A 26814-nucleotide genomic window follows, 5' to 3' on the forward strand; every position below is an offset into this window, starting at 1 on the left:
AAATAAAAATAAGTTTAGGACAAACATCCTCAATGGGAACTAATTTATCCTTTAAAAGACATCTTTTTCTCAAAAAACCACCTTCCCACACTTCTGTGTTAATCTATCTAAATCTACCTTTCTGCTTCCATCTGGGCTAGACTATATCTAGCACTGGCCTGTATGCTTCTTGAGTCTCTGTATTGTTTCCCCCACTGGATACATATTTCTGCTGCCTGTGGGCACAACAGTCCTACATCATTGAAAATCAGAATTCCATTTGTATCTGGGACATGGTCATTAGCAGGTGATGTTATGATTTAATATGAAAGAGAGCATATGCAACAAATGTGCCATTTTATTATTGGTGGTGGTGGTGGTAATAGTAGTAGTAGCAGCAGCAGCTGTAGAAATAGTAGTAGTAGTAGTAATATCTAAATAGTATAAATGAAACCTAGAAAATTAAGAGTCTGATTCATATAGTCTGTGAACATATATAAAAATACATACACATACATACATATTTGTGTATTTATATATATGTTTTTATTTTGTTTTGTGTGTGTGTGTGTGTGTGTGTGTAGATAAGATAGCTAGATAGACAAAACTTACCGTTCATTGTGTTCTTGATAGACTAGTCTAGATTTCTCTAACAGGTATTTTTCAACATAAGCTCTGCAAGGGAAAAAAATAGTGATAAAATTATTTACTAGAAAAGCATTTAAAGGGCAGCTAGTTGGTGCAGTGGATACACCACTAGTCCTGAAGTCAGGAGTACTTGAATTCAAATCTGGCCTCAGACACATAACACTTCCTGGCTTTGTGACCCTGGGCAAGTCACTTAACCTCAATTGCGAAGAAAGAAAGACAGAAAGAAAGAAAGAAAGAAAGAAAGAAAGAAAGAAAGAAAGAAAGAAAGAAAGAAAGAAAGAAAGAAAGAAAGAAAGAAAGAAAGAAAGAAAGAAAGAAAGAAAGAAAGAAAGAAAGAAAGAAAGAAAGAAAGAAAGAAAGAAAGAAAGAAAAGTATTTAACATGTTAGATAACATTTGTTTAACAGAAAAACATAGGTATAAAAAAGGATACATAGATATCTATGCAATTTTCATTAAGTATTATTAACATATTTTATCCTATCAGTTACTAAATTCTGACTGCCTGAAGTTCAGAGCCTTTATATATTTTCAAAATCTTAAGCATAATAAGTTAATAACTGATAATAAGTTCTAACAGTATCTCATCAATAAAAACTAGTTCAATTGAAATACAAGTGACCTTTTTATAAGCATTCCTAATTTCCATATTTGGTAAATGTTCAATTCATTAGATAATATATCTAGTCTTTTTTTTAATCAATCAACCAACAAATATTGATTAAGCAGCTATCCTAATTACTGAGATTATTTAAGTACAAAGAATTCAACAATCCACATCCTAGAAGGAGACAACAGGTACACAAAAATATAGCATATATGAAGTGAATAAACTACAAGGTACTCTAAAAGAAAGGGTGATAGTATTTTAGAAGATCAAGAAAATTTTCATGCCGAAGATTGATTCAAGCTGCATCTTAAAGGAAGAAACCCATTCTGAGGGAGAAGATAAAATATGAGTGATGTGAGATGAGAAGGAGAGGAGAAAAGAGAATTCTGGATGAATGACTTCATTTTCTATCAGTGAAATAACAAAAAACAATCCTCAATAGATATGAGGAAGGGAAAAGTGTCATGACAGGGCTGAGAAGAAATAAGAATATTTGAAATAAACTTTTGCTGTGGAGAGTGGGAAAGGGAATTGATAAAAAAGGAATCAAATAAATTATACTACTGCAGTGAGATCACTTAAAATAGATGACAGATATTAGTAATATACTTAAAAAGCACAATTCCGTGATTTCTTCCACCTCTGTTCCAAACCACATGAAAAGGAAAAGAAGTAGGCTAATCGAATGTAGAAGTAGAAAGTAGGAAGTCAGAATGGAGTTTGGCAAGATAGGAATGGCAATGGAACAAGATTTGAAAAAAGGATATAGCACTAAATTGATTTTATAAGGGGAGGACCATTGTAGACAGTCCAAAGATAATAGAATGAAAATGGCCAAATAAGTGAATGGAGGACAAGTTGAGAATGATAAGCCGGTAGGGGCTAATAAATCATGGAAATGATAAAAATCAAATCAAAGAATAATGGAGTTATGAAAATGCAATTGCATTGTGTGTCATGTTAAAATACACGATATGATCTTTTGTGTGATGGAGCTGGGGTGAATCTGGGGATCTAGAGAACAGATCATACATATTTAGTAGACTTGGGAACTGAGAACTTAGGAGCAGTTGAGGGAGCAATTTATATAAAATAAAGGCAGAAGTTGGAGACAACATAAAAAATCTAAGTCAGATAATGAAATAAATAGAATGGAAGAATACCATAGTGAATCAACAGATGGTGTGATAAATTGATTAAAATTTAGATAGTGTGAATGTGAACTTCAAAGGGAAAATTTTTACTAAATGATAATAGAAGAAAACTTTGGAAATGAAACTAGTAAACAAGAATAAGAAATACTGAAATATCAGGAACATATCAAAGATATGGAAGAGGTGACTGGAATATATCATATATCAAGGTAGGCTGTATTACTTTTTTTTTTTTTTTAAAGAAAAGCTGTTTCCTTAATGTCACTTTTTAATGCCACTGTCACTAATTGGTGATATATCTTCCCTTCCATAAAGATCTTCACTTAAAGGTAATAATAAGTAGAGTTAATAAAAAAAAAAAAACAATATACACTGGCCATGTCTGAAAAAGTATATTTCATTCTACATCTATAATCCACATTTCTCTGCAGAAAGGCAAGAGGTGTGCTTCACTATTTCAATTTTGTACAGTAGTTTTTATAGTCTTCTTGAGGGCAGTCTCGTGATTAATAAAATTGGCAAAATAAAATCAATTAGAGGGAAGTATTCTGAAGGATAATGTTATTGGAGATGAAAAATTTCATAATGAAATGGCAGATTATCCCTTGAAAGAAGTGATTTGTATCCTAGATTTAAATAGGCAGAGAGAACAGAGAAAATACCTAGAAGTGAAAGGATGCTCTATGACAGAGAACAACCAGAGAAAATGCCTAGAAATGAAAAACAGAATGTCTTGTTTCTGGAATAATGTGGAATAAAGACCATGTTGAAGAGTATGTTGGCAAAGATTATGTGAAAGAAGATTGGAAAGGTTAGTAATGAAAGCTAGGTCATGAAGGATGTTGGATCAAATAGAGGAATTTATATTTGATCGTGGAGTCAACAAAGAATCACCTGAGTTTGTGGAGTAGAGAGGTAATATAGTCAGATCTGAAGTTTAAGAAAATTAGTTTGGTTGCTGAATGAAGGATGAATTAAAGAGGGGAGAAACTTGAGACAGGCAGAACGATTAGCAGCTACTGTAATATTATAGTTGAGGTGAGGAGAGCCTGTACTAGAGTGATAGCAGTATCAAAGAGAGAAAATGGTGCAAAGGTAAATTTCTGATCCTGGAGACAATAGAGAGCCACAGAAGTGGAATGATTAAGGAGAGGAACAAGAAAGACCACGTCAGGAGAAACACTTGCCTTCAATGAGCAGCAAATGTACATACTGTGGCAAAGCTAAAGGACAAGGAGTCAGTAGTATTTAAATGTAAATACAATGAAGTGCCTATACTAAAAAGCAAATGTAGATTTAATTTGTTACTTTTTGAAAAGAGAAGAATGTAATAATAAAAAGCAAATAATTTCTAAAACTCATAATACTGATGGAATGCTACTTACCCTCGAACAGTTCCTGTCTCCTGGTAATTTACTTGAATAAACTTGCCAAAGCGACTTGAGTTGTTATTATGTGCTGTCTTTGCATTTCCAAAAGCCTGTCAAAATAAAGGGGAATTCTTATGGTATACTTCAAGAGCTGTATCCTGAATATACCTGAATTATTTATTTCTAGTCTATATAATTAAACAACCAGAAAAAAGTAGTCAGCATCAATTTACATTCATATTTGTAGTACCATAAAACTTTAGAAACAGTATCTTCATAATAATCTTGGGAGGTGGGTAATAGTCATATTATTCTCAATATTCTTTTCACTACAACACTGCTTCAGGAACATTAGATCCAGTATCAGAAGTACTGTTGAAGTTTTGACTTCCCTAAAAGATTTCGGACAAATAAATCTTAACGTGCTAAAAATTAGAAGGGAAACAGTTAACTGGAGGAAACATCTTTGTAACAAGTTTCTCTGATAAAGGTCTTATTTCCAAGACATATAAGGAACTAAATTAAATTTCTAAACCTATGAGCTAATCTTCAATAGTCAAAGAATACGAAGACAGGTTTCAAAGGAATAAATCAAAACTATCAACAATCATAAGAAAAAGTTATCTAAATCATAAATAATTACGGAAATGAAAATTAAAATAACAGGTTTATATTGAATCTTACCTGATTTAGTATGCTAAAAATGACAAAAGGGGAAAATGACAAATGGTAGAGGGGTCGTGGAAGAATAGATAAACTAGGACACTGATGGGTATTGCTATGAATTGGCCTAACCATTCTGTAGAACAGTTTGGTAACTTTCTGAGCAAAATTCCCAGACTCTACATTCTCTATGACCCAGCTATACCATTACTAGGCCAAAGAAATCAAAGAGAAAAGGACTGATATGCAGAAAATGAGAGTTTCTGTTTTAATGAGGAGATAAAAGCTAGAAAATGAAAGTTTGGGGAATCCTTCTTTTAGGGAATGGCTAAATAGATTATTGTTACATGAAAGTAAGGATATCACCATGCTACAAGAAATTATGAAACAGACAATTTTGAGGAGATCTGAAACACTTCTGTAAAATGATGCAAACTGAAGTCACTAAACATAGAACAATTGACATAATGGTAATATTATAAAGAAAAACAACTCTGAAATAATTCAGAATGCTTATAAACACAATTATAACCCACAAGTCCTAAAAACTGAAGATGAAATATACAACTTATCTCCTGATAGAGGTCATAAATATACAATTCAGAAAAAAGGCATACATTTTCAAATATAACTAATGGAGGAGTGCTAACCAGGAATAATCTGATTTATATGGCACTTTTCTGTCTTTGACCTAATTGGGGGATATGATATGTATGTATGTATGTATGTGTGTGTGTGTGTGTGTGTGATTGTTCTTATCAATTACCTTGTTGTAGTTATTGTATATATTGTTTTCTTGATTCTGTTTACTACAGTCTGCATCTATAGAGCTTTCCATGTTTTGATCACACATGTCATTTCTTACAATACAGCAATATTCTAAATATTCTATTATGTTCATACATCACAATTTATTTAGTCATTCCTCAATTGATAGGCATTTACTTTGTTTCTAGTTTTTAGTTATCACGAAAAATGATGCTATAAATATTTTAAGGTATATAAAGTATGAAGTCCTAATTGGTCTCTCATCCTCTAGCTTCTTCCCACTACAATCCATTCTTGCTTCAGCTGACAGAGTATTTTTAAAGCACAGATTTTAACACATTACTATCCCACTCAATAATATCTACTAGTGCTCCCTTTTACCACTAAAAGTAAAATCAACTCTTCTGTCTGGAATTTAAAGCCCTTTACAATTTTGTCCCAAGCCTATATATCCAATTTTATCACACATTACTTCAGCTAATCAACTGGTCTTCTTATTGTTTTCTGAAAATAGGGATGTGCTCCTGTTATGCTACAGTTCTCTTTAACTGTCCTGACTCAGTTTCCCTGTATGAGTTTCCCTTGTCTCAGTTTCCTTAACTGTTCTGTCTCAATCTCTTTAGTTGTAAATCCCTCTCTGACCCAGTAAGACTGAGGACTATTTGTTCAAAGGTTATAAATTAGCAAGATAAACAGGAGAGTAGGCCTCCTGACTCTTTTCTGTCCTCAAGGATTTACAATATCCCTCTAAAATATTCCAAGATATCTCATTGATATCTTTACTTCTTTGTATTCAGACATCCTGTCTCTGGGTTTTCTAGGATTTATGGCCTCCCTATCCTGATAGAGGTTTTCCCTCACTTCTTACCCCTTCCTTTGTTTAGAGAAAAGGTATTTAAGAAGTTGGGGTTCCTCCATTCATTGCTGGAGGTTGATGGCTGGCGGCTGTATGCTGGATGTTGGATTCTTTGGGATGACAGTCTCCTCCAGCCCTGGGACCAACATGGATTCCTTGGTCCCAGTATATCTTTATCTCTGTCTGAGCAGACAAATTTGAGATGAGAGTCCTGTCCAGTCAATCTTACTCTCCCACTAATAAAATATTAAAAACTCTCTAATCTCTCTCCTGCCTCAGTTTCTCCTGCATTACACTCTTATTTACCTAAACTAGATGATAGTAGATATAACCACAAATATTAGTTGGATTTTTGTTGCTAAATTGTAATCTACATGCCACCATGAAATTCTGTTATAGTTTATTTAAGCATATATTAAATTTAAAAATCCAAACAGGACTGCCCTGCTTGCCTATTTTTACTTCTCAATTTCTGTAAGCTCTCTTGTGGATTATTTTACATCTCCCCATTTTAAATAAATCAATCTATGAAAATAAAAAAAATAAAATAAAATAAACAAGAATTGTAATCTCTCTGTTCAATCACGAATCAGTTATTAAATACCTCCTATGGAGCAATCACTGTGCTGAGGACTGGTGATAAAAAGACAAAAATGAAACTTTTTCTCCAACTAAATTTCATTCTATCAGAAGAGATAATGTGTATATATATTTAAGTATATACAAAATAAATGAAGAATATTTGGAAGGAGACATTAGCAACTGAAGGGGATTGGGAAATTTCTGGTGAAGTAGATGGCATTCAAACATAACTTTAAAGGAAATTCAGTATTATTAGGAGCAAAAGACAAAATGGAATGTGCATTTTAGGTAATGGGAACAAGAGATGTGCATAGAGAAATGAAGCTGGCATGTTATGTGTTAGAAATGACAGTTTGGCTAGAGAGAAGAAAACATGGAGGGAAGTCATATATAATAAACTTGGAAAAGGGTTGTGGAGGGTCTTAAACTACCAAAGGGAAAGGGGGAAAAAAAGGGAAATGTAAAGGGAAAAGGAAAGGGAAAAGGGAAAGGAAAGAGCAAGGGAAAGGAAAGAGTAGGAGCAGGGACAAGAGTAGGGGCAGGGACAGGGGCAAGGTTCGGGAAGGAGAACGGGGAAGGAAAAGGGGAAGAGGGAAGGGGAATAGACAGGAGAAAGGGAAGTTAGAAAGGGCAGGGGAAGGGGCAGGAGAAGGGGCAGGGGAAAGGAAGGGGAAGGGGAAGGGAAAGAGAAGGGGAAAAGGCAGGAGAGGAGGAAGAGGAAGGGGAAGAAAAAGAAAAGTCTATTTGTTCTTCTAGGCAATAGGGAATCACTAGAGTCTGTTAGGAAGCCCAGTGATAATCAGACCTGTGCTGTAGGAATATCAAGCTGACAAATCTGTGAGGGGAGAATTAGAGAGGTAAGAGCTTGAGGTAGAGAAATTTAGTTAGGAAACTATTTTGGAAATCAGGGTGAAAGGTGATAAAGGCATGTTATTTAAACAAGTGCAATATAAACTATGAAGAATAAGTAAGAAGTGAAGGGAAAGATGTATTCCTAACAAATATAGACAAGGGAACAAAGATTTTTATATGATAGAGGCTGTTCTGCTGGTAGGCAGATGAGAAGGAATCATCATAATCTGAAAAAACTGAATAAATCAAACATGAAATCTTTATATTGCTTTGAATTCAGAAAACAGAATTAAATATTTTTAAATGCAGATTTGATTTTTTTTAAGTCACAATGCATTATAATGTGATCCCCAACAGTCTTGACTCTAAAGTGTCTTAAACATGCAAAAAAGGACAATGTAAATGTAAAATGCTGCTATGAATACAAGCATATTTAAATTATTTGAAGCACTCCACTTCACTGAAGAATGAAGTGCAAAATTTGAAAACATTAATGCTGTTAAAAACTCCCCATATATTCTTCTTGACTGACTTGAACTATTTTAAGTGAAATTCCTGAGCAACATTCCAACCTTTGGCATTAGGTAATGAGCAATAAAGAGAAGTTAAACATTGTCCTTAGGGTTGAATTTTCTCAAAGTGTGGGAGAAAAATTCCATGTGCAATTGACTAATGGTAATTCAATATCACAAAATATTACTTCTGTTGTAAAGGAAAAACCCCACAGGAAACAGTGTCAATCTTTAGATATATTATTAAAAGAATGGCTTTAATAAGAAATATTCGAATATGTTGGAGATCTTAACAGGTGTCAAAAAAAAAAAAAAAAGAAAGAAACCCCACAAATTTTTGTCTACCTTGAAATAAATTTTAGTTAATAAACATATCTATTTTTAAAAATTCAAATCATTAGTCATACACAAAAAGTACAGAGAGCTGAACATTATTTATAAACACCTCCAAATTATTACTTGAAAGACCATCTGAGAATCTACTTTTAAATACTTCAAATTAAAACTCTTTCAGATCATTAAAGAATGATTTAAAGAAAGTAAATTCTAATTCTTGTCCATAAAGGGTATATATGTGTGTGTGTGTGTGTATCTCAAACACTTTCTAGATATGTTTCATCTATATATCTATTATCTATTATCATCTATTCATCTATTTTAAAATTCATATTTATGATTCTTCACTAATTTTAAATTTTAATTTAAAATTAAGAGTATATTTTTATTTTTGTAATGTATTATCCAAATCACCTGGAAACACAAAAGGGGAAAGGAAAGAGGCCTAGGAGTACCGGATCTACAGCTATATACTAGGATGACATAGATCAGAGCTTCTTAAACTTCTTCCATTCCCCATCCCTTTTTGCCTGAGAAATACTTATGTGACCCCAAGCATATAAAATAAGTATATAAATCAAATACTTACTGATAATAAACAATCATTTTTCAATCCCCATGTTCACTTATGAGACACTATAGAAGATCACGACCAACACTTTCAAGAAGGTGGGATTTCACACTTATATGGAATACCACACACTGTAACATATCCAAGTATTGTTGTCTAGACTTTAATTGGAGACCCCCCAAAGAAGAGAATCTTAACATCTCCCAAGGTAGACTAGTTCATTTTTAACACTTCTAATTGTTAGAAAATATTTCCTAATATCAAGTCTAAATTTAACCTCTTTCTAATTTCCTTCACCTCTCTTGGTTATCTTCTAGAACAAAAAAGAACAAACTGAATCCTTCTTCTATGACAACTTTTCAAATACTTTGAACTCAGTCATTAAGACCAACTACCCCCTAAATTTTCTCTTTTCCAGAGTAAACATCCCCACTTCCTTTAATCTTCCTTAGTTCCTTCAATCTGTCCTCAAATGAGACAGGCTCAAGGCTTATCACCCCTTATCTCTGGGTAACACCTCAAGTTCAAAATCCTTCTTAAACTGTGAATAAATCTGAATAAACATTCAAAGGTGTACACAAATATCCATTAGTATTTCAGAAGCAAAAAAGGACAGAATTCCAAAATATCAAAATATCACATTCACAAAAAGATAAAAATGAACATAAGGAAATATGAAAATTATGTTAATTAATAAAAATATCTGCAGAATCAAAAAATTTTATATACATTGGACTACATATAATAGAAGAAAATTCAAAAATAATAAAACTCGAGTATAAGAAAAAGAACACAGATCAAACAAATTCCTTGTTTGTTGCCCAGGAATTCATTTAGTTCTAATTTTTTAAATGCTAAGTGTTTTGTGGAAGAATTTACGTTTTTCTGTTTATAAAAATAAAATTATAGCTACATTTTCAATGAATATCCTTGTTTTTAATATACAGTTCCAAATGTTCAGAGGTTCTCCCTTCCTTCAACCTCCTGTAACAATTATGACTTCCTCACCTATTTCTGTCAGATCTCATTTTAAAGAATATTTTCCCTCTAAAAAAGGTCTTTTTTCTTCTTTAAAACTTAGAAAGTATAAAGATGCTCCTACAGTCTTTGATCTCTTCCCAAAGGGAAACCAACCCGTACATATACGTCTTACTTGGCAATGATAGTGAAATACAAACAGAAAGCCCCTTCTATACAGCACTGTATTTTCTCCATTTCCTCTATTCTCTGTTCTCATGTTACTATTGTTAGTTCATGTGGTTAAACTAGTGTGGCTTATTTATAGCAGACTTCTCGGAGGGGTGGTAGTGGTGTAGTTTTCTAACCTTTTATTTTCATAATACTAGCAAGGATTTGATCCATAATTAGCAGATTGCTTTCAAAAAGAAGCTACTCTCAGAGGCCCCCAAGAGAAACCTAAGTAGAAATCCAAAATCAAGACATATATGTCAGAATAGGAATTCTTTTTCTACATGGATTGCACTAGATGCTCACTGAAGTCCTTTCTTACACAAGTAAAGTGCTTTGCAAACCTTATAGCACTATACTATGTAGCCAAGAGGCTCAGGTAAATAAAGCACAGAATCTGAATTCTAGAAGACTTGTGTCCCAAACAGCTGACAACACTTACGAGATGTCATCACTTAATGTCTGTTTGCCTCAATTTCCTCATCAGTAACTTCTTATGAGGACCAAATGAAATAAAATAAAGCATTTTGCAAATCTTAAAGGGCTATAGAAAAATTACCTATTATTATAATTCCAAATCTAAAATTTTGTGATTCGTCATTTCTTCCATTCATTTCTTTCCTTCCCAGATACCCAGACTTCAGATAGCAACTCCCCTTCAGCAGCTTCATCACTATTTTCAGTTCCTCAATGATAATCATAATAGGATGCACAAATATTCTTCATCAGTTTTCTGGCTTTTTGTGATATAAAATTATCACTGAGGCAGGTCAAGAATAACAGCTATTCTGTTTTTTTAGTCAAGAGAAAACTTTATAGTCATAGCAGGGCAATTTGAATTCCTCATCACTACTATATCATTCCTTTTTGCAGTTTTGTGAAGTACAGCCATGATCTACTTTCTCATTAGGTTTAAGTGAACTGTAGTATACTATCAATATAATAAAGTCTGCTTCTTTATTAGTCCTCTATTTCCAATATTTTCTAATCTATTTCTTCATGAGTATATGGGGAATTTTGATATACCAGGCTACTATATGCAATATATATACACACACATATATATATACATACACATACATATAAATATATGTATATATATATTATTTTTTTTTAAACTAGTAATTGTGCTTAGTGCCGGGTATATATAGACAAAAGTCAAATTGTTCCTACTCTCAAGGAACTTATAGTTAAAAGGAAATATAAGTTGTATTTGTCCATCTCTTGTCATATTCCAAACACTGAGTCAAATCCTACTGATATTCTATGATACCTACATAAGGATAAGTTTACCCCCTTGCAATTCAAGATGATTTTACAGCTCATTTTGCCACTTCTCCAGAGTTTACTGTTTTGATAAGATGGTTTAATGGGCCAACCACAAGACAAATTTAACGGGAATAAGTACGCAATTTTACATTTTGGCTATAAAATTAGTTAAGTAGAAAGCAAGAAGACAGTTTGACAACATTTCATGTTTTTTTTTTTTAAAGATTATGAAGTTTAATAACAATTCATGTGACAGAAGTGGTTTCAAAAAAAAAAAAAGCACTGAAGTAGGGGACCTTTTCTGTATCATACAGCTCCTTGGCAGACTAATGTAACCTTTTGAAAACTGGAGTAACACTTTTAAATGCATAAAATCATATACATAAGATTACAAAGGAAATCAATTATGCTGAAAGTTATCAAAATGCGATTAAAAAACAAGTTCATGAGTCCCAACTCAAAAACCTCAGCCCTAAGGGAACATTAGATTTCATTTAAAAAAAATAAATAAATTATCCAGATTCAAAAATATTCTCAAGTTCTAAAACTTCAAGCAAAAAATTGAATTTTGTTCTGGGAATCACAAATAGTAACATAGCTATAGAAAGAGAATGAAGACAAGGAAAAGACTCTAAGGCCTGTTAAAAAATGGTTGAAGAATGCAAGAAGGTATAGGTTCAAAAAAACTGGGGAAGTAGAGGAGAGGGAACACAATCCACAGCTAACCATAATCATCTTGAAGTATTTAAAGGTTTCGCTGTATTTTATTTATATCTACAGAGAATAGGAATGAGACCAATTTGTGTAAGACGTAAACAGGCAGGATAGATGAACAATAGACAAAAATAATGTCCCAAAAAGCTCTCTATCACTGGAAGTCTTCCAGAAGACTTAACTGTAAACGTAATTCTAGATGAAGGTACTCAACAAATTTCATCTTAGTCAAAGTGACAGTTATTTCCTATTAACATAAAAATCTGCCAACAAATGAAAATGTAGATGAACTAAACTGTATATATGGGATAAAGCAATTTTAACTACATGAATGTGAAAAGATAATTTAACAAAACTAATGAATTAAACACAAAAAAGCATTATACTTCTATTACTTTTAGCTTGTTTAATTAGTACCAGTTTAATATATTTTTATGAGAAATTCTATCAAAACAATTTTCAACCTATAACATCACTTTGTTAATAATTATATTCACATGCAAAAAAAGTTTAGGGGTTTATTTTTTTTCTGTTGTTGGACTTTTTTTTAATACTTTCAGCATGAGTAAATATTAACAATGTTTTCAAATAATATTCCAAAGTTTCTTGCCTTAGTTACTCCAGAATAATGTCTTTGCTAAGTCCCCAAAATGACATACCACCAAACAGTATTACATATCAAAAAAAAAAAAAAAAAAAAAAGACCTCGATTAAATCACAAACTTCAAACAATATGAACACATACTCAAAAGTTAAAAAAGCAACTTATTAACAGGATATGTTTGAGATTAGGTAGTAGCGTCCAAAATAAACACACCAAGTATGCTGGACCTAGTTTTTAGCTTATTTATTTGCTTTAATGGGACTGCAATTTCATTAAGGAGATATTCATTTCAAAAGTGGAGATGAACCAGCCATATCTTTTTCTCATCCAGTTTAGATCTTGTCAACTGTCTTTTATAAGTTTTCCTGGAGGTCTTGGGACAAGCCTTCTTTTCAGTTCACAGTAATCACCACAAGAATAGCCAGCAGTAAAGTCCAAAAGTCTTTATTGTCTCCTCCTAGTGCTCAGCTAACTTTCTCATGGCCTTCAGAGGGATTTAGTTTCAGTGGAGAAAATGCAGGAGGATAGGCCACCACCGTGGTGTGAGATGAAGTGAGTCTTGAGTGCAAGGGTTTGTGCTTCAGCTTCCAGCCACCACAAAGGTAGACAATTGAATGAATCTGTCTCTGCCTCCCTTGGCTGAGTTTGTCTCAGCTTATATGCTCTACATTGAGTATAAACCAATCATTATATCAATAGGAAACCATTATTTGTTGTAAGATTAAATCAATCATGCTGAACTTAGAGAACTATTAAGCACCATGCTAAACTAGCTATCCATTGTCTCATCAATTCCACTGACTTATCATCTTGTAAGAATCCTTGTTTCAGAGTTCTGGTCCATAACAGTCTTTCAATAAATTTTATTTTCCAACTCAAGATAACTTAAAATGAATGCAGCAAAGGTTTCTCTTATTTGGATAAAAAGGAAAGGCACTGGCAAGCCAGTGGGAAACTCTTATTCACAGCACAGATCACAGAACCGAGGCTCGTGCTGGTTTAGTGAGCTAGTAGCTCAGCACACACACTTGCAAGCCTCAACTTCCTGGTAGAACAAGTACAACTTAAAAGAGCAGGCCATCCCAGTATTCTGGGCAAGCAACCATACAGACCCTAATCCAGAGATCAGATGTCACCCTGCAGGACAAGAAACCTGGAAAAGTGTCCCCGTATCCTTGGATCAGAGCTCAATTTTAAAAGTCACAAAATAGGCTGGATAATGAGAAATGAATGATTGAATGAATACAGGAAACGCACAAAAAAAGGACCCTGATCACAGAAAGCTACTATTGCAACAAGGAAGAACAAAACAAACTCAGAATAGGACAAGAACATCAAAATACACATGATGCCTCAAAGAAGAATATGAACTGATCTCGAGTCCAAAAAGTCCTAGTGGAAAAGTTCAAAAAGCATTTTTAAAATCAAGTAAAAGAGGTAGAAGAAAAAATGGAAAATGAAATAAGATTTAGGAGACAAAATCATGAAAAAAAAAGTCAACAGTTTGGCAAAGGATGCACAAAAACAATTCCCTAAAAAAACAGAATTGGTCAAGTAGAAAAGAAGGCACAAAAACAAATAAGACTCTATATCAAAAATCAGTCAAAATTAAAAGAATGAAAAATAGAAGAAAATCTAAAATACCTCATTGGAAAAATATTTGACCTGAAAAATACATTTGAGAAAATCTGATGTTAAGAATTAGTGGACTATATATGAAAGTTATTATCAAAAAAAAAAAAAACCTGCACCCTATCTTTCACAAAATTATCAAAGAAAATTGAACTTGAGATCCTAGAATCAGAGGGTAAACTAATTACTGAAAGAATGCAATAATACCTCCGAAGATTCCAAAATGAAAACATAAAAATTTCAAATTCTAGAACTATCAAGTCAAAGAGAAAAAAACTGCACACAAAGAAAAAAATTCAACTATAAAGGATCCAAAATTAGGATTTCACAGGACTTAACAGTTTCTACATTAAAGAAACAGAGGGCTTGGAATACGACATTCCAGAAGGCAAAGGAGATTGGATTACAATCAAAAATCAACTCCCCAGAAAAACAGCATAATCTTTCAGAGGAAAAATATACAGCAATGAAATAGGGACTTTCAGACTTTTCTGATGAAACAAGAGTTGAACAGAAAATCTAATCTTCAAATATATGACTTAAGAGAAGCACTAAAAAGCAAAGGAAGAAAAAAAAAAGCATGTTTTTTAACTGTTTAAAGTGTTTACAGTTAAACCGTATAAACTATTTATATCCTTAAATGGGAAAAGGATAGCTATGACTCTCAAGAAATAGATTTCCCCAAAGGGCTATAAAAATGTGCATACCCTTCTATTTAGCATTGTTTCTACTGGGCTTATATCCCAAAGATTTCTTAAGGGAGGGAAAGGGACCCACATGTGCAAAAATGTTTTGTGGCAAGAAAATGGAAACTGAGTGAATGCCCATCAGTTGGAGAATGGCTGAATAAGTTGTAGTATATGAATGTTATGGAATATTATTGTTCTATAAAAAACGATCAACAGGATGATTTCAGAGAGGCCTGGAGAGACTTACATGAACTGATGCTAAGTGAAATGAGCAGAACCAAAAGATCATTGTACATGGAACAGCACGATTATATGATGATCAATTCTGATGGATATGGCTCTTTTCAACAATGAGATAATTCAGGCCAGTTCCAATGATCTTACGATGAAGAGAGCCATCTATACCCAGAGAGAGGATGGTGGAAACTGAGTGTGAATCATAACAGCATTTTGTTGTTTGCTTGTATTTTATTTTCTCATTTTTTTCTTTTTTGATCTAATTTTTCTTGTGTAGCAAGATAATTACATAAATATGTATGCAAATAGTGGATTTAATATATATTTTCTTACCATATTTAACATATATTAGCCATCTAGGAGAGGGAATGGGGGAAGGGAGAAAATTGGAACACAAGGTTTTGCAAGGGTCAATGGTGAAAAATTATCCATGCATGTGTTTTGAAAATAAAAAGCTTTAATTAATTTTTTTAAAAAACTGAATTTCTATTAGGTTAGCTAATTTATTAAGGTAAGAACTATAAATCTATTAGACAAGGATATAATTGTAATTTGACTTTGATGCAATAATATAAAAAAAATTACAGGCTTAAAAAAGGACTGTAATGGGAGAATAGGAAGGGGGAAGACAGAGTGACATAAATTATATCACATGAAGAGACATGAAAGAGCTTCTACAGTACAGGGAAAGAAGCAGAGGAGGGCTGAGCAATGGTTTGAATCTTATTCTCATTGCATTTAGCTCAAAGAGGAAATAACATACACACTCAGCTGGGTACAGAAATGTACCTCATCCTGCAGGGGATGTGGAGGGGAAGAGGAAAGAAAAGGGGAGTGCTGGGAGAAGGGGGTGGCAAAGTGAGAGAGGCAGTAGTCAGAAACAAAATACTGATGAGGAGAGACAGAGTGAGAAAAGAAAGAGAGAAGTATAAAAAGAAGGAAAATAAGATGGAGGGAAATAGTAATTATAGCTCTGAATTTGATTTGGATGCATTTCTCCTTAAAATAGAAGCAGATAGCAATATCAAAAACCTGAATTCTACAATATGCTGTTTACAAGAAATATATGTGAAGCACAGAGATACAAAAGAAATGTGTAAAAGGCGGTAATAAAATAGATTATACTTCAGATGAAGTTTAAAAAAAAAAAAAGGTAGCAATCATGATCTCAGCCAAAGCTAAAGTAAAAATAAGTCTAAATAAAATGTACAGGAAAGGACCTACCTCTTGCTAAAAAGTACCAAACACAATGAAATAATATCAATACTAAACATATATGCAACAAATGGTACGGCCTTCAAATTTCTAAAGGAAAAGTTAAATTAAGTAACAGGAGAAACAGTAAAACTATATTAGTTGAGAGCCTCAACTTTCCCTTCTCAAAACCAGATATATCTAACCATAAAATAAACAAGAAAAAAAGTAAGTGAAAATAATTTTAGAAAAGTTGGGTATGATAGCTCTCTGGAGAAAACTAAATGAGTGATATACAGCATTTACACAAAAACTGATCTTGTATTAAAGGAAAAGAAACTTCACAAAGTAATGAAGAAAAATAGAAATTTAATGTGTTTTTTTTCATATCATGAAGCAATTTATATAACATAATAAAGGGCCATGGAAAACCAGATTTAAAATTAATTGGAAAATAAATAATCTAATATTAAGGAATGAGTGAGTCAGAGGTGAGGCAGAACCAAGATGACAGAGAGGACACACATTTCTTTCTGTCTTTCTTCACAACCCTCAGACTAACTAGCAAATCCAGCTTCTGAATTAGCTCTGGATTGGCAGAATCCACAAATATTGGGAGTGTAACAAATTACCAGCAGAAGATAATTTTGAACATCCCCAGAAAAAGTCTGTTTCAATCAGGCATGGAGGAAAGTGGGCCAAGCACAAGCAGGCTGAGGAGCACAGTTGAGTGCAGGCAGCACAGACCCAGGGCAGTAAGGGCTCTCTGTGCACTAGAGAATCTATGGGGTGAAATCTACAGCAGTGTTGGCTATACTGCTAAAACATACAACACAAACACAAAAGATAAATGGTGAACCCCGAAAGTGCCAGAATCTCACAGTATTGGCCACACCCACCCAGCACTAGAAGTCAGTTAACGCTGACTTGGTGTAGCAAACACTGACTTGGTGTAGCAAACACTAACCCAGCGCAGCCGCTACTGCTTGTAGAAGCTTTTACAATCTCCCTTGCTCTAAAAGCAGATCTCAAGTTTTTTATAAAAATGATTAAAAAAGCAAAGAGTTCTGACTATACATAGTTTTTATGTTGAAAGGGAAGAACAGATTTCAAACCCTGAGGAGACTAAAAGCAGATTGTCTACATATGAAGCCCCAAAAGGTGATTATAAATTGGTCCCCAACATACAAGGTTCTCTTAGAAGAAATAATAAAAAGATCTTAAAAGAGAGCTGGGAGAAAAATGGGGAAAATAAATTAGAGCTTTACAAGAGAGTTTAGAAAAGAAAACACAGAAATTATATGAAGAAAATTCATTACAAAATAGACTTAGTGAAATGGAAAAAGCATATAATTCTTTAAAAAATACATTTGACAAAATGGAAAAAAGAAAACAACTTCCTGAAAAACAAAATTTGTGAAATGGAAAGAAAGCGACCCCCTGAAAAATAATTTGAGAAATGGGAGGGAAAAAAACTTAGAACAAAACAACTCATTTAAAAATTCAATTGGAGAAATACAAAAAGAACTAAAAAAGTAAATGAAAATAATTCACTAAAAATCAAAACTAAACAAATGGGAAAAAATGACTCATTGAGACATCAAGAATCAGTCACTCAAAACAAAAAAACAAACAAACAAAAAAAAAAACAAAGGAAGAAAATGTAAAATACCTACTTGGGAAAACAAGTGACCTGGAAAATAGGTCTAAGAGAGACAATTTAAGGATTATTAAACTTCCTGAAAACCATGAAAAAAAGAAAACCTACATGTTAAAGAAATCATTAAAGAAAACTGCCCTGATGTCACAGAATGTGAAGGTAAAATAGCCATTGAAAGAATTCACTAAACACTTCCTGAAAGAGACTCCAAAATCAAAACTCCATGGAATATTGTGGCTAAATTTCTGAACTATCAGACCAAGATAAAAATATTGCAAGCGACCAGAAAATAAACAATTCAAATACCAAGGAGCCATAATAAGGATTACACAGGACCTAGCAGCTTCCACCTTAAAAGGATTGAAAGACATGGAATCTGATATTCTGAAAGGTAAAGGAACTTGGAGTACAGCCAAGAATAAAATACCCCACTAAACTGAACATTTTCTTTCAGGAAATTCTCCAATTGGTAAAAGGTCAAAGAATATGAAAAGACAATTTTCAGTGAAGAAACTGAAACTATTTCTAGTCATATGAAAAGGTATTCCAAATCATTATTGATCAGAGAAATGCAAATTAAGACAACTTTGAGATACCATTACACACCTCTCAGGTTGGCTAAGATGATAGGAAAAGATAATGACAAATGTTGGAGGGGATGTGGGAAAACTGGGACACTGATACATTGTTGATGGAATTGTGAAAGAATTCTAGTGAACAACTTGGAACTATCCTCAAAAAGTTATCAAACTGTGCATACTCTTTGATCCAGCAGTGTTACTACTGGGCTTATATCTCAAAGAGATCTTAAAGGACGGAAAGGGACCCATATGTGCAAAAATGTTTGTGGCAGCCCTTTTTGTAATGGCAAGAAACTGGAAATTGAATGGGTGCTCATCAATTGTAGAATGGTTGAATAAATTGTGATATATCAATGATATGGAATATTATTGTTTTGTAAGAAACGACCATCAGGATGATTTTAGAGAGATTTGGAGAAACTTAGATGAACTGATTCTGAGTAAGGGTGAGTATAACCAAAAGAACGATGGACACAGCAACAAGATTGTACAAGTCTGATGGACGTGGCTCTCTTCAACAATGAGATGATCCAAACCAGTTCCAAATGTTAAGTGATGAAGAGAGCCATTTACACCCATAGAAAGAACTAAGGGAACTGAGGGTAGTTCACAACATAGCATTTTTACTCTTTTTGTTGTTGTTCACTTGCATTTTATTTTGCTTCTCTTCCTTTTTCTTGAGCAGCATGATAATTGTACAAATATGTATACATGTATTAGATTTAGATATTTCTATCATGTTTAACATATATTGGGCTACTTGCCATTTTAGGGGAGGGCATGGGGAAAGTGGAAGAAAATTAGAACAGAGTTTTGCAAGGGCTAATGTTGAAGAATTGTCTACTGTTTTGAAAAATAAAAAGCTTTAATTTAAAAAAATGAGTGAGTCAAACAATAAATCATACAGAAACAAATATAAAACAATAATTTAATCAAAGAGAATGACAATGAGACAACATACCAAAATTAATGGAATAAAGCCAAAATAGTACTTACGGGAAATTTTCTCTCTTAATATTTAAATCAATAAAATAGAGAAAGAACAGATCAATGAATTAGCAACTAAAAAAGCTAGAAAAAGAACAAATTAAACTCCCCTCAAATAAATAGCAAATTAGGCATTCTAAAAATCAAAGGAGAGATTGACAAAACTGAAAATTAAAAAAAAAACATTAAATTAATAATAAAACTAAGAGCTGATTTTATTGGGGGGAGGATTAAATTTCAGTTAATATGATTTTTTTAAAAAATCAAATCACCAATATCAAAAATGAAATAACTTTACTACCAATGAAGAGAAAATTAAAGCCAATAACTAGGAACTATTTTGCCCATGCATATTTAAATATTTGACAATCTAAATGAAATATAAATTGTCCAGATTAACAAAAGAGGAAATAAGATACTTAAGTATCTTTATCATTTAAGAAAAAGAAATTGAACAAACCATCAATGTACTCCTTAAGAAACAATCTCTAGGACTAGATGGATTCAAAAGTGAATTCTATCAAACACTGAAAAGAATGATTCTAGTACTATATAAACTATTTGGAAAAACAGGTGAAGAAAGAGCCCTACTAAATTCCTGTGGTAACACAAATATAGTGTTAACATATAAAACAGAAAGAGTAAAACAGAAAGAAAAGTATAGATGAAAAAATTTTAAATAAAATATTAACAAAGAGATTACAGTAATTTATCATCAGAATAATACTATGACCAGATGAGATTTATATCACAGATACAGTGCTGGTTCAATAGGGAAATTATCAGCATAACTGACCATATCGCTAAGAAAACCAACAGAAATCACATGATTGTCTCTACAGGTGCAAAAAAAGGTTCTGTTAAAACAAGCATCCATTTCTATTAAAAAACACTAGAAAGTGTTTTAGGTCAGATTGTTGTCTTGGGAAGGGAAAAAGAGAGGAGAGGAGGAAGAAAAATCTGAAACTTAAAATCTTATAAAAATGACTGTTGAAAGATAACTGTATATAAATATGTATACCAGTGGTTCTCAAACTTTTGTTTTCAGTATCTTAAGCCTATTAAAAATTATTGAGGATCTCTCCAAAGAGTTTTTGTTTATCTGGGTTATGTTTATAGACATTTAACATATTGGAAATAAAAACTATTTTTGAATTTATAGACCCTCTAAAAAGGTTTCAGAGATCCCCAAGATTCTCTAGACCACACTTTGAGAACCACTGATGTATACATATATTAGATCTAACATGTATTACAACATATTTAACATGTATTGGACTACCTGTCAACTAGGAGAGGAGATTGGGGAAAGGAGGGGAAAATATGGAACAAAAGGTATATGCAAGGGTGAATGTTGAAAAAATTACCTATATATATGCTTTGTAAATAAAAAAACTTTAATAATAATAATAAAAAATGAAATAAAATGAATGTTGAAAACTAGCTCTACATGTATTTGGAAAAAATAAGTTATTGTTTACATTTTAAAAAAGAACAGCTACTCTGGAAATCTTAGGTTAGAAAGCCTTTAAAAAAAGTTTAGAGGATGGGGCAGATAGGTGGTGCAGTACATAGAGCACTAGCCCTGAAATCAGGAGGATCCAAGTTCACATCTGATCTCAGACACTTAACACTTCTTAGCTATGTGTCCCTGAGCAAGTCATTTAACCCCAATTGCCTCAGCACAAAAAAAAAAAAAGTTTAGAGGGCAACACTAAGGGAATAATTTAGAGATTATTCTGTCCAATTTATTATATAATTTTAAAAAGTTATGTGGGGAATAGATAAGGTGAAGAACTTACAGGGAGGGATGTATGCATTCTTTTTCTGTATTTTATTATTTCTGTGTCTCCCCTATGACCTGTATAATATGTGCAGGCTCATATCTATTTGAGCCTTGGCCAGCTAGAAACATATTTACTTAACCTGAACTGATGACATTTATTGGTATTTGACATTTATCAATATTTAGTCTATTAGCTGGACCACTGTCTGCTTGATTAAGCCTGAAGGCCTGACTTTGTTTCCCAGAAATCAGGAGATTTCAGGGAAACAGAAACCTTCCATTCCAATCTCCCCAAATAGCAACAACCAATTAGATGCCTCCCCCTCCCCTTTCAATGCTCTCTTACTTGTGATGTAATTTCTTGTATAAAAGCTATGTATCTTTACTACTTCTTTAGCCCTCCTACCGCGAGCTTATCTTGCGATGGGACGGCTCATCCTCCGGAGGTTTTTCAATAAACAACTTTTCTGCCTTCTACTGAGGGATCTCTGAGTAGTCATTTTGGGTAAGGGTCTTCTACATCCCTCAAGTTATATCAAATAAAGATTGGCAATTCCATTAACTCTTCTTTTTATGCTTCTTCATATAAGAAAAAAATCTTTTTGATTGTCAAGTTCACAATAAAAATTGCAAAGAAAAATTTTGAGTACTATCCCTGTAATAGACAATATTTGTATACATGTGATCCACTTCACAAACCTATTAATATTTCAAACTGAATGTTCCTTAGTCATTTTACATAAAACACAGCCAAAATAGATTCATTAGGTTTATAACTCTGTCATCTTCACCTTCTCATTCACCTCACAAATACAATTAATCTTTTTAATCTCCACAATGGCCCTTTTCTCCACTCACAACAGCTACCATTCTAGTTAAGGAAATTTTTTCACTTCTTTTCTGGATCACTACAAGCTTCCTGTTTGGTTTTCCTACCATAAGTTTCTCTACACTCAAATTTATCTTCCATACAACAGCCAAAATGATTTTCCTTTAGTGCAAGTCTGAAAAAAATCACCATTTAATAAAACTGGGTCATTCTTGATCACTTCTATTATCAAACTGTTTATTATTCCTTCCTACCTTTATAGCTTCATTACACATTATTTTCTTTAAGTATTCTATGACTACTTGCTGTTCCTCACAAACATCTTGTCTCCAGGACTTCACCCTGGTAGAACTCCAAACTTGGACTCTATTTCTTCTTCACTCATACCTCCCAAAAAGTAAAGGTTTCTTTCAAGATCCAACTCATATACCATCTTCTATATGATGCTTTTCTTGATTCTCCCCAGCTTCTAGTGCCTTCCTTTCAAAATAATCTTGAATATATTTTGTATATTGAATTGAAAATAGGCCTCAAAGCCAGAAAGCCCTTGACTCAAGTACCTCCTCTGGCACCTATGTCTCAGCGTTTTATGTAATTCTCAAAAACTCTCAAAGTTACCCTCTTTAGGGTTTCCCTCTTTAATAATAATAAATAAAATAAAATGATGTTGAAAACTAGCTCTACATGTATTTGGAAAAATAATTTATTATTTACATTTTTAAAAAGAACAGCTACTCTGGAAATCCTAGAAAGTTAGAAAGCCTTTAAAAAAAAGTTTAGAGGATGGGGCAGATAGATGGTGCAGTACACACAGCACTAGCCCTGAAATCAGGAGAACCCAAGTTCATATCTGATCTCAGACACTTAACACTTCCTAGCTATGTGTCCCTGAGCAAGTCAGGGACATATATTAGGCTAATATAACAACAACAACAACAAAAAGATAATATTGGAGGGGATATGGAAAAACTAGTACCCTAATTCATTACTCGTAGAATTGTAAACTGATACAACCATTCTGGAACTCAAAGAACTATAAATATCCTTTGATTCAGCAATACAACTCCTAAGTCTGTATGCCAAAAAAGATCTTTTTTTTTTTTTAAGAGGAAACAAACTATTTGTACAAAAATAATTATTCTGTCCCATTTATTATATAATTTTAAAAAGTTATATCAAATAAAGATTGGCAGTTCTTTTTGTGTTGGCTAAGAATTGGAAATTGAGGGAATACCCATCAGTTAGGAAATGACTGAACAAGCTATGGTATATAATTATAATAGGATATTATTGTGCTGTAAAAAACAACAAGCAAGGTAACTTCTGAAAAACCTAGAAATATTTACATGATCTGACACAAAGTGAAGTGAGAACTAGGAAAATGTTACACAGAGCAACAGGAATATTGTACAATGAACGACTGTGAAGACTTAGTTATTTTGAGAAATATAATGGTCTACAATAATTGTTTTAGACTAATGATGAAGCAAATTATCAGCTTTCAGAGAAAGAACTGATGTCTAAATAAAGACTGAAGCATATTATTTTTTACTTTTTTTGTTCAAGTATTCTTACATGGAAGAATATGAAAATTCTAAACATGTAAAGTTTAACCAACATCAAGGTTGCTTACCATCAAAGGAAGAGAGGGATAGAATTTGGAACTCAAAACTTAAAACAAATAAATAATCAATGTTAAAGTGTGTGTGTGTAAAACTTGGGGGGGGGGGGCGAAAGGGGGAACTCTCAAGTTTCAGAAAAGAGACCAATGGCACTGGAAAAGGTTTTGTTACCTGAGAGTTTCCAATACTGGTATAAAACTACAGGCTCAGTCCAAACACTACCTATTCTTATATATTCGGTATATGCCTATGTATGTAAATACTATCTAGACCATCAACTCTTGTGAGGGCAGAGACTGCCTCATATTTGCCTTTATATTTTGAGTGCTTAGTACAGTACTTGGCACATAGTAGATTCTCTTAATGAATGCTGTTTGCTTAAATACATATGTGTGTACATGTATATGTGGGTACACAGACACATACGTATTCACATATAACTTCCATATAGTAATTATGTGCATGGTACTGTATCAAGGGCTTTAATATTATCATCTCCTTTAAACCTCACAATAATCCTGAAAGGTAAGTGCTAGTACTATTCTCATTTTACAGAGGAAACTAAGGCAAAAAAATTAAGGGATTTGTCCAGGGTCACCCAGCTCCTAAGTGTTTGAGGCTGGATTTGTACTTACATCTTTCTTTCTCAAAGTATAGCATTCTCTCTCCGCTGTGTCCCTCTGCTGACTTGAAGGGAATGATGACATCTCTGTGCCTCTGCACAGACTACTACTCTCTGCTGGAATCAATGCCCCCTTGCCCTTATCTCTTCCTAATGCTAATACCTAAAAAGCTTCCTTCTCCAAAAGACCAGTATTTTTTTGGTATATATTCCATGTATACTTACATAAGCCCCTATGAACTTCCTCCCATTACAAGACAGAGATAGTTCTACCTTTTTATCTCTGTATTCCCACTGTTTAGCTTAGTCCTTAGCATACAGTAGATGCTTAATAATTGCTTGATGATAGCTTATGGTACAAAGATCTTATGAGTTTAACTAACCTCGAGCATGCTGGAAAGAGAACAATAAATTGCTTAGTCATAGCATCTGTAAATGCTTCTATTCCTTTTTCTACCACTCTATGACCCTTACAGCAGAAACAGAAGAATGGAGAAAGGCAATACAAAACTAAGGGACATTTTGTTCTTTATTTTATGGCTTGCCATTAAAAAAAAAAAATCAGTATCAAGTAGTCAGTTTGTAGTGATGAGCCTCTCTATACTTAGTTAGGCTTATTGGGACCACATTCAAAACATTTCCAGCATGATGAAACCTAAAAAACTCTTGCTGAATAACATTTGAGAACTCATGGTCATTTCCATGTCATAATAAGGCTTTAAAGTAAGAATTTGTAGAGGGCAAATAATCACAAAGTTTTTAGACCTTCAATTGTTGCTAATTTAGCAGTCAGTTCTCTAAGTGCTGTGTTCCTTATCCAGCAAGTGGACAAACATAATAATGAAAGAACTGAATCATATTAACCTTTACATTTTCACTATAAAGAAACCAGAAATGTAAGTTATAGCAACACGGAAGGATGATTCATAAAATAAAGAAATTGGTGGAATTTGAAATGAATCTTCAAGAAAGCCAAAGAAGCTGAGATGGGAGGAGCACTCTGACATGAAGGCAGTCACTACAATGGCATGGAAATGGATGGCATAGTATCTTGTTTAAGAATAAGCACACAATTAAACTGTAGATTGGATGGAGAGATGTAAAACATAAAAAAGATTGGAACAGTACAGAAAAGACAGATTATAAGGTTTTTAAATGCTTCAAAATGCTGAAAGCAACAGAGAGTCTCTGTCACTTACTAAGTGGAGAAAGGCAGGAGAGTCAGGGGGACCCGTGATATGGTCATGAGACCTACAATTTATTAAGATTACTTTGGTTGCTAAGTAGGCAATGGATTGGAGAGATGTTTGAGGAAGAAATTCCAATTATTTTAATAGTCCAGATTAGAAATGATAATAGCTTGAAACAGGTTTCTAGCTATAGGGATAGACAGAAGAAGATAGATGGGTGAGATGCTGAGAATGTACAAATAACAAAACAATTGGCAATGAATTGGCTATGTGGGGAGAGAGCTAAATATAATATCAAAATTGTAAACCTGAGTGAATGGGATGGGATTGGGTTGGGGAGTTGGAAATAGTCATAGGAAAATTAGGAAAGAATGAGTTGGAAAGAAAAAGGATGAGATCTATTTTGGACACACTAAGTTTAAAATAATTACAGGGCATCTAGTTTGAGATGTTCAAAAGGCAATGTGTGATATGGGATTTTAGATTAGGCAATAATGTAGGACTAAGCATATAGATCTGAAAATCATCTATAGAGAGATGATAAATGAAATTGATGATAAATGCGATAGTATAAAAGGAAAAGATAAGAGGATATGAGATAAAGTTGGGGAGTAGAGTGGGGAGAAGGTGTTTGTGGCAGTGGTAACTCAGAATTAGGAGGCATAAGAAAAATAAAAATCAGCAAAAGAAATAGAAAAGAAGCAGCTGGACAGAGGAGGAAAATCAGGAGGGAACAATGTCATGGACATCTATAGAAAGAAGCATATATCCAAGAGGAGAAGATAATAAAAATAGCAAATGATAGAGATAATGGAAAAAAAATGAAGATCAAGAAACAATTATTGGGTTTGGCGATTAAGATGGCACTTGCAACTCTAAAGAAGGCAGGTTTAGTTGAATGAGAATTTAAAAGAAAATGAGAGAGTAGTGGAGATGTAGATGGCTTTTTTGTTTTTAAGTCTTTAGCTACAAAAAAAAGGAGAAACAGAGAGAAGCAAAAGGAAGAGCTTTTTAACAGTAGAATAGACACAGACATGTTTAAAGGTATCAGTTAAAGTAACTGAATCAAAAAAATTTGATTTCATTTTGATATCAAAAATTTGATAG

At 33.1% G+C, this 26814-nt stretch overlaps 1 protein-coding gene across 1 annotated transcript in view; it reads right to left on the reverse strand.

The window, feature by feature from the left end:
- The window catches only part of MYO9A (myosin IXA), a 289464-nt gene that overhangs the window by 191380 nt on the left and 71270 nt on the right, over positions 1 to 26814 (reverse strand). The window contains exons 3-4 of the mRNA XM_051981925.1: positions 3779 to 3873; positions 592 to 654 (exon numbers count right to left, since the gene is read on the reverse strand). Coding sequence (XP_051837885.1) covers positions 592 to 654; positions 3779 to 3873 — 158 coding nt within the window. The remainder of the gene's footprint in view (positions 1 to 591; positions 655 to 3778; positions 3874 to 26814) is intronic.

This window comes from Antechinus flavipes, chromosome 2 (genome assembly GCF_016432865.1).
Source record: "Antechinus flavipes isolate AdamAnt ecotype Samford, QLD, Australia chromosome 2, AdamAnt_v2, whole genome shotgun sequence".
NCBI classification, from domain to species: domain Eukaryota; kingdom Metazoa; phylum Chordata; class Mammalia; order Dasyuromorphia; family Dasyuridae; genus Antechinus; species Antechinus flavipes.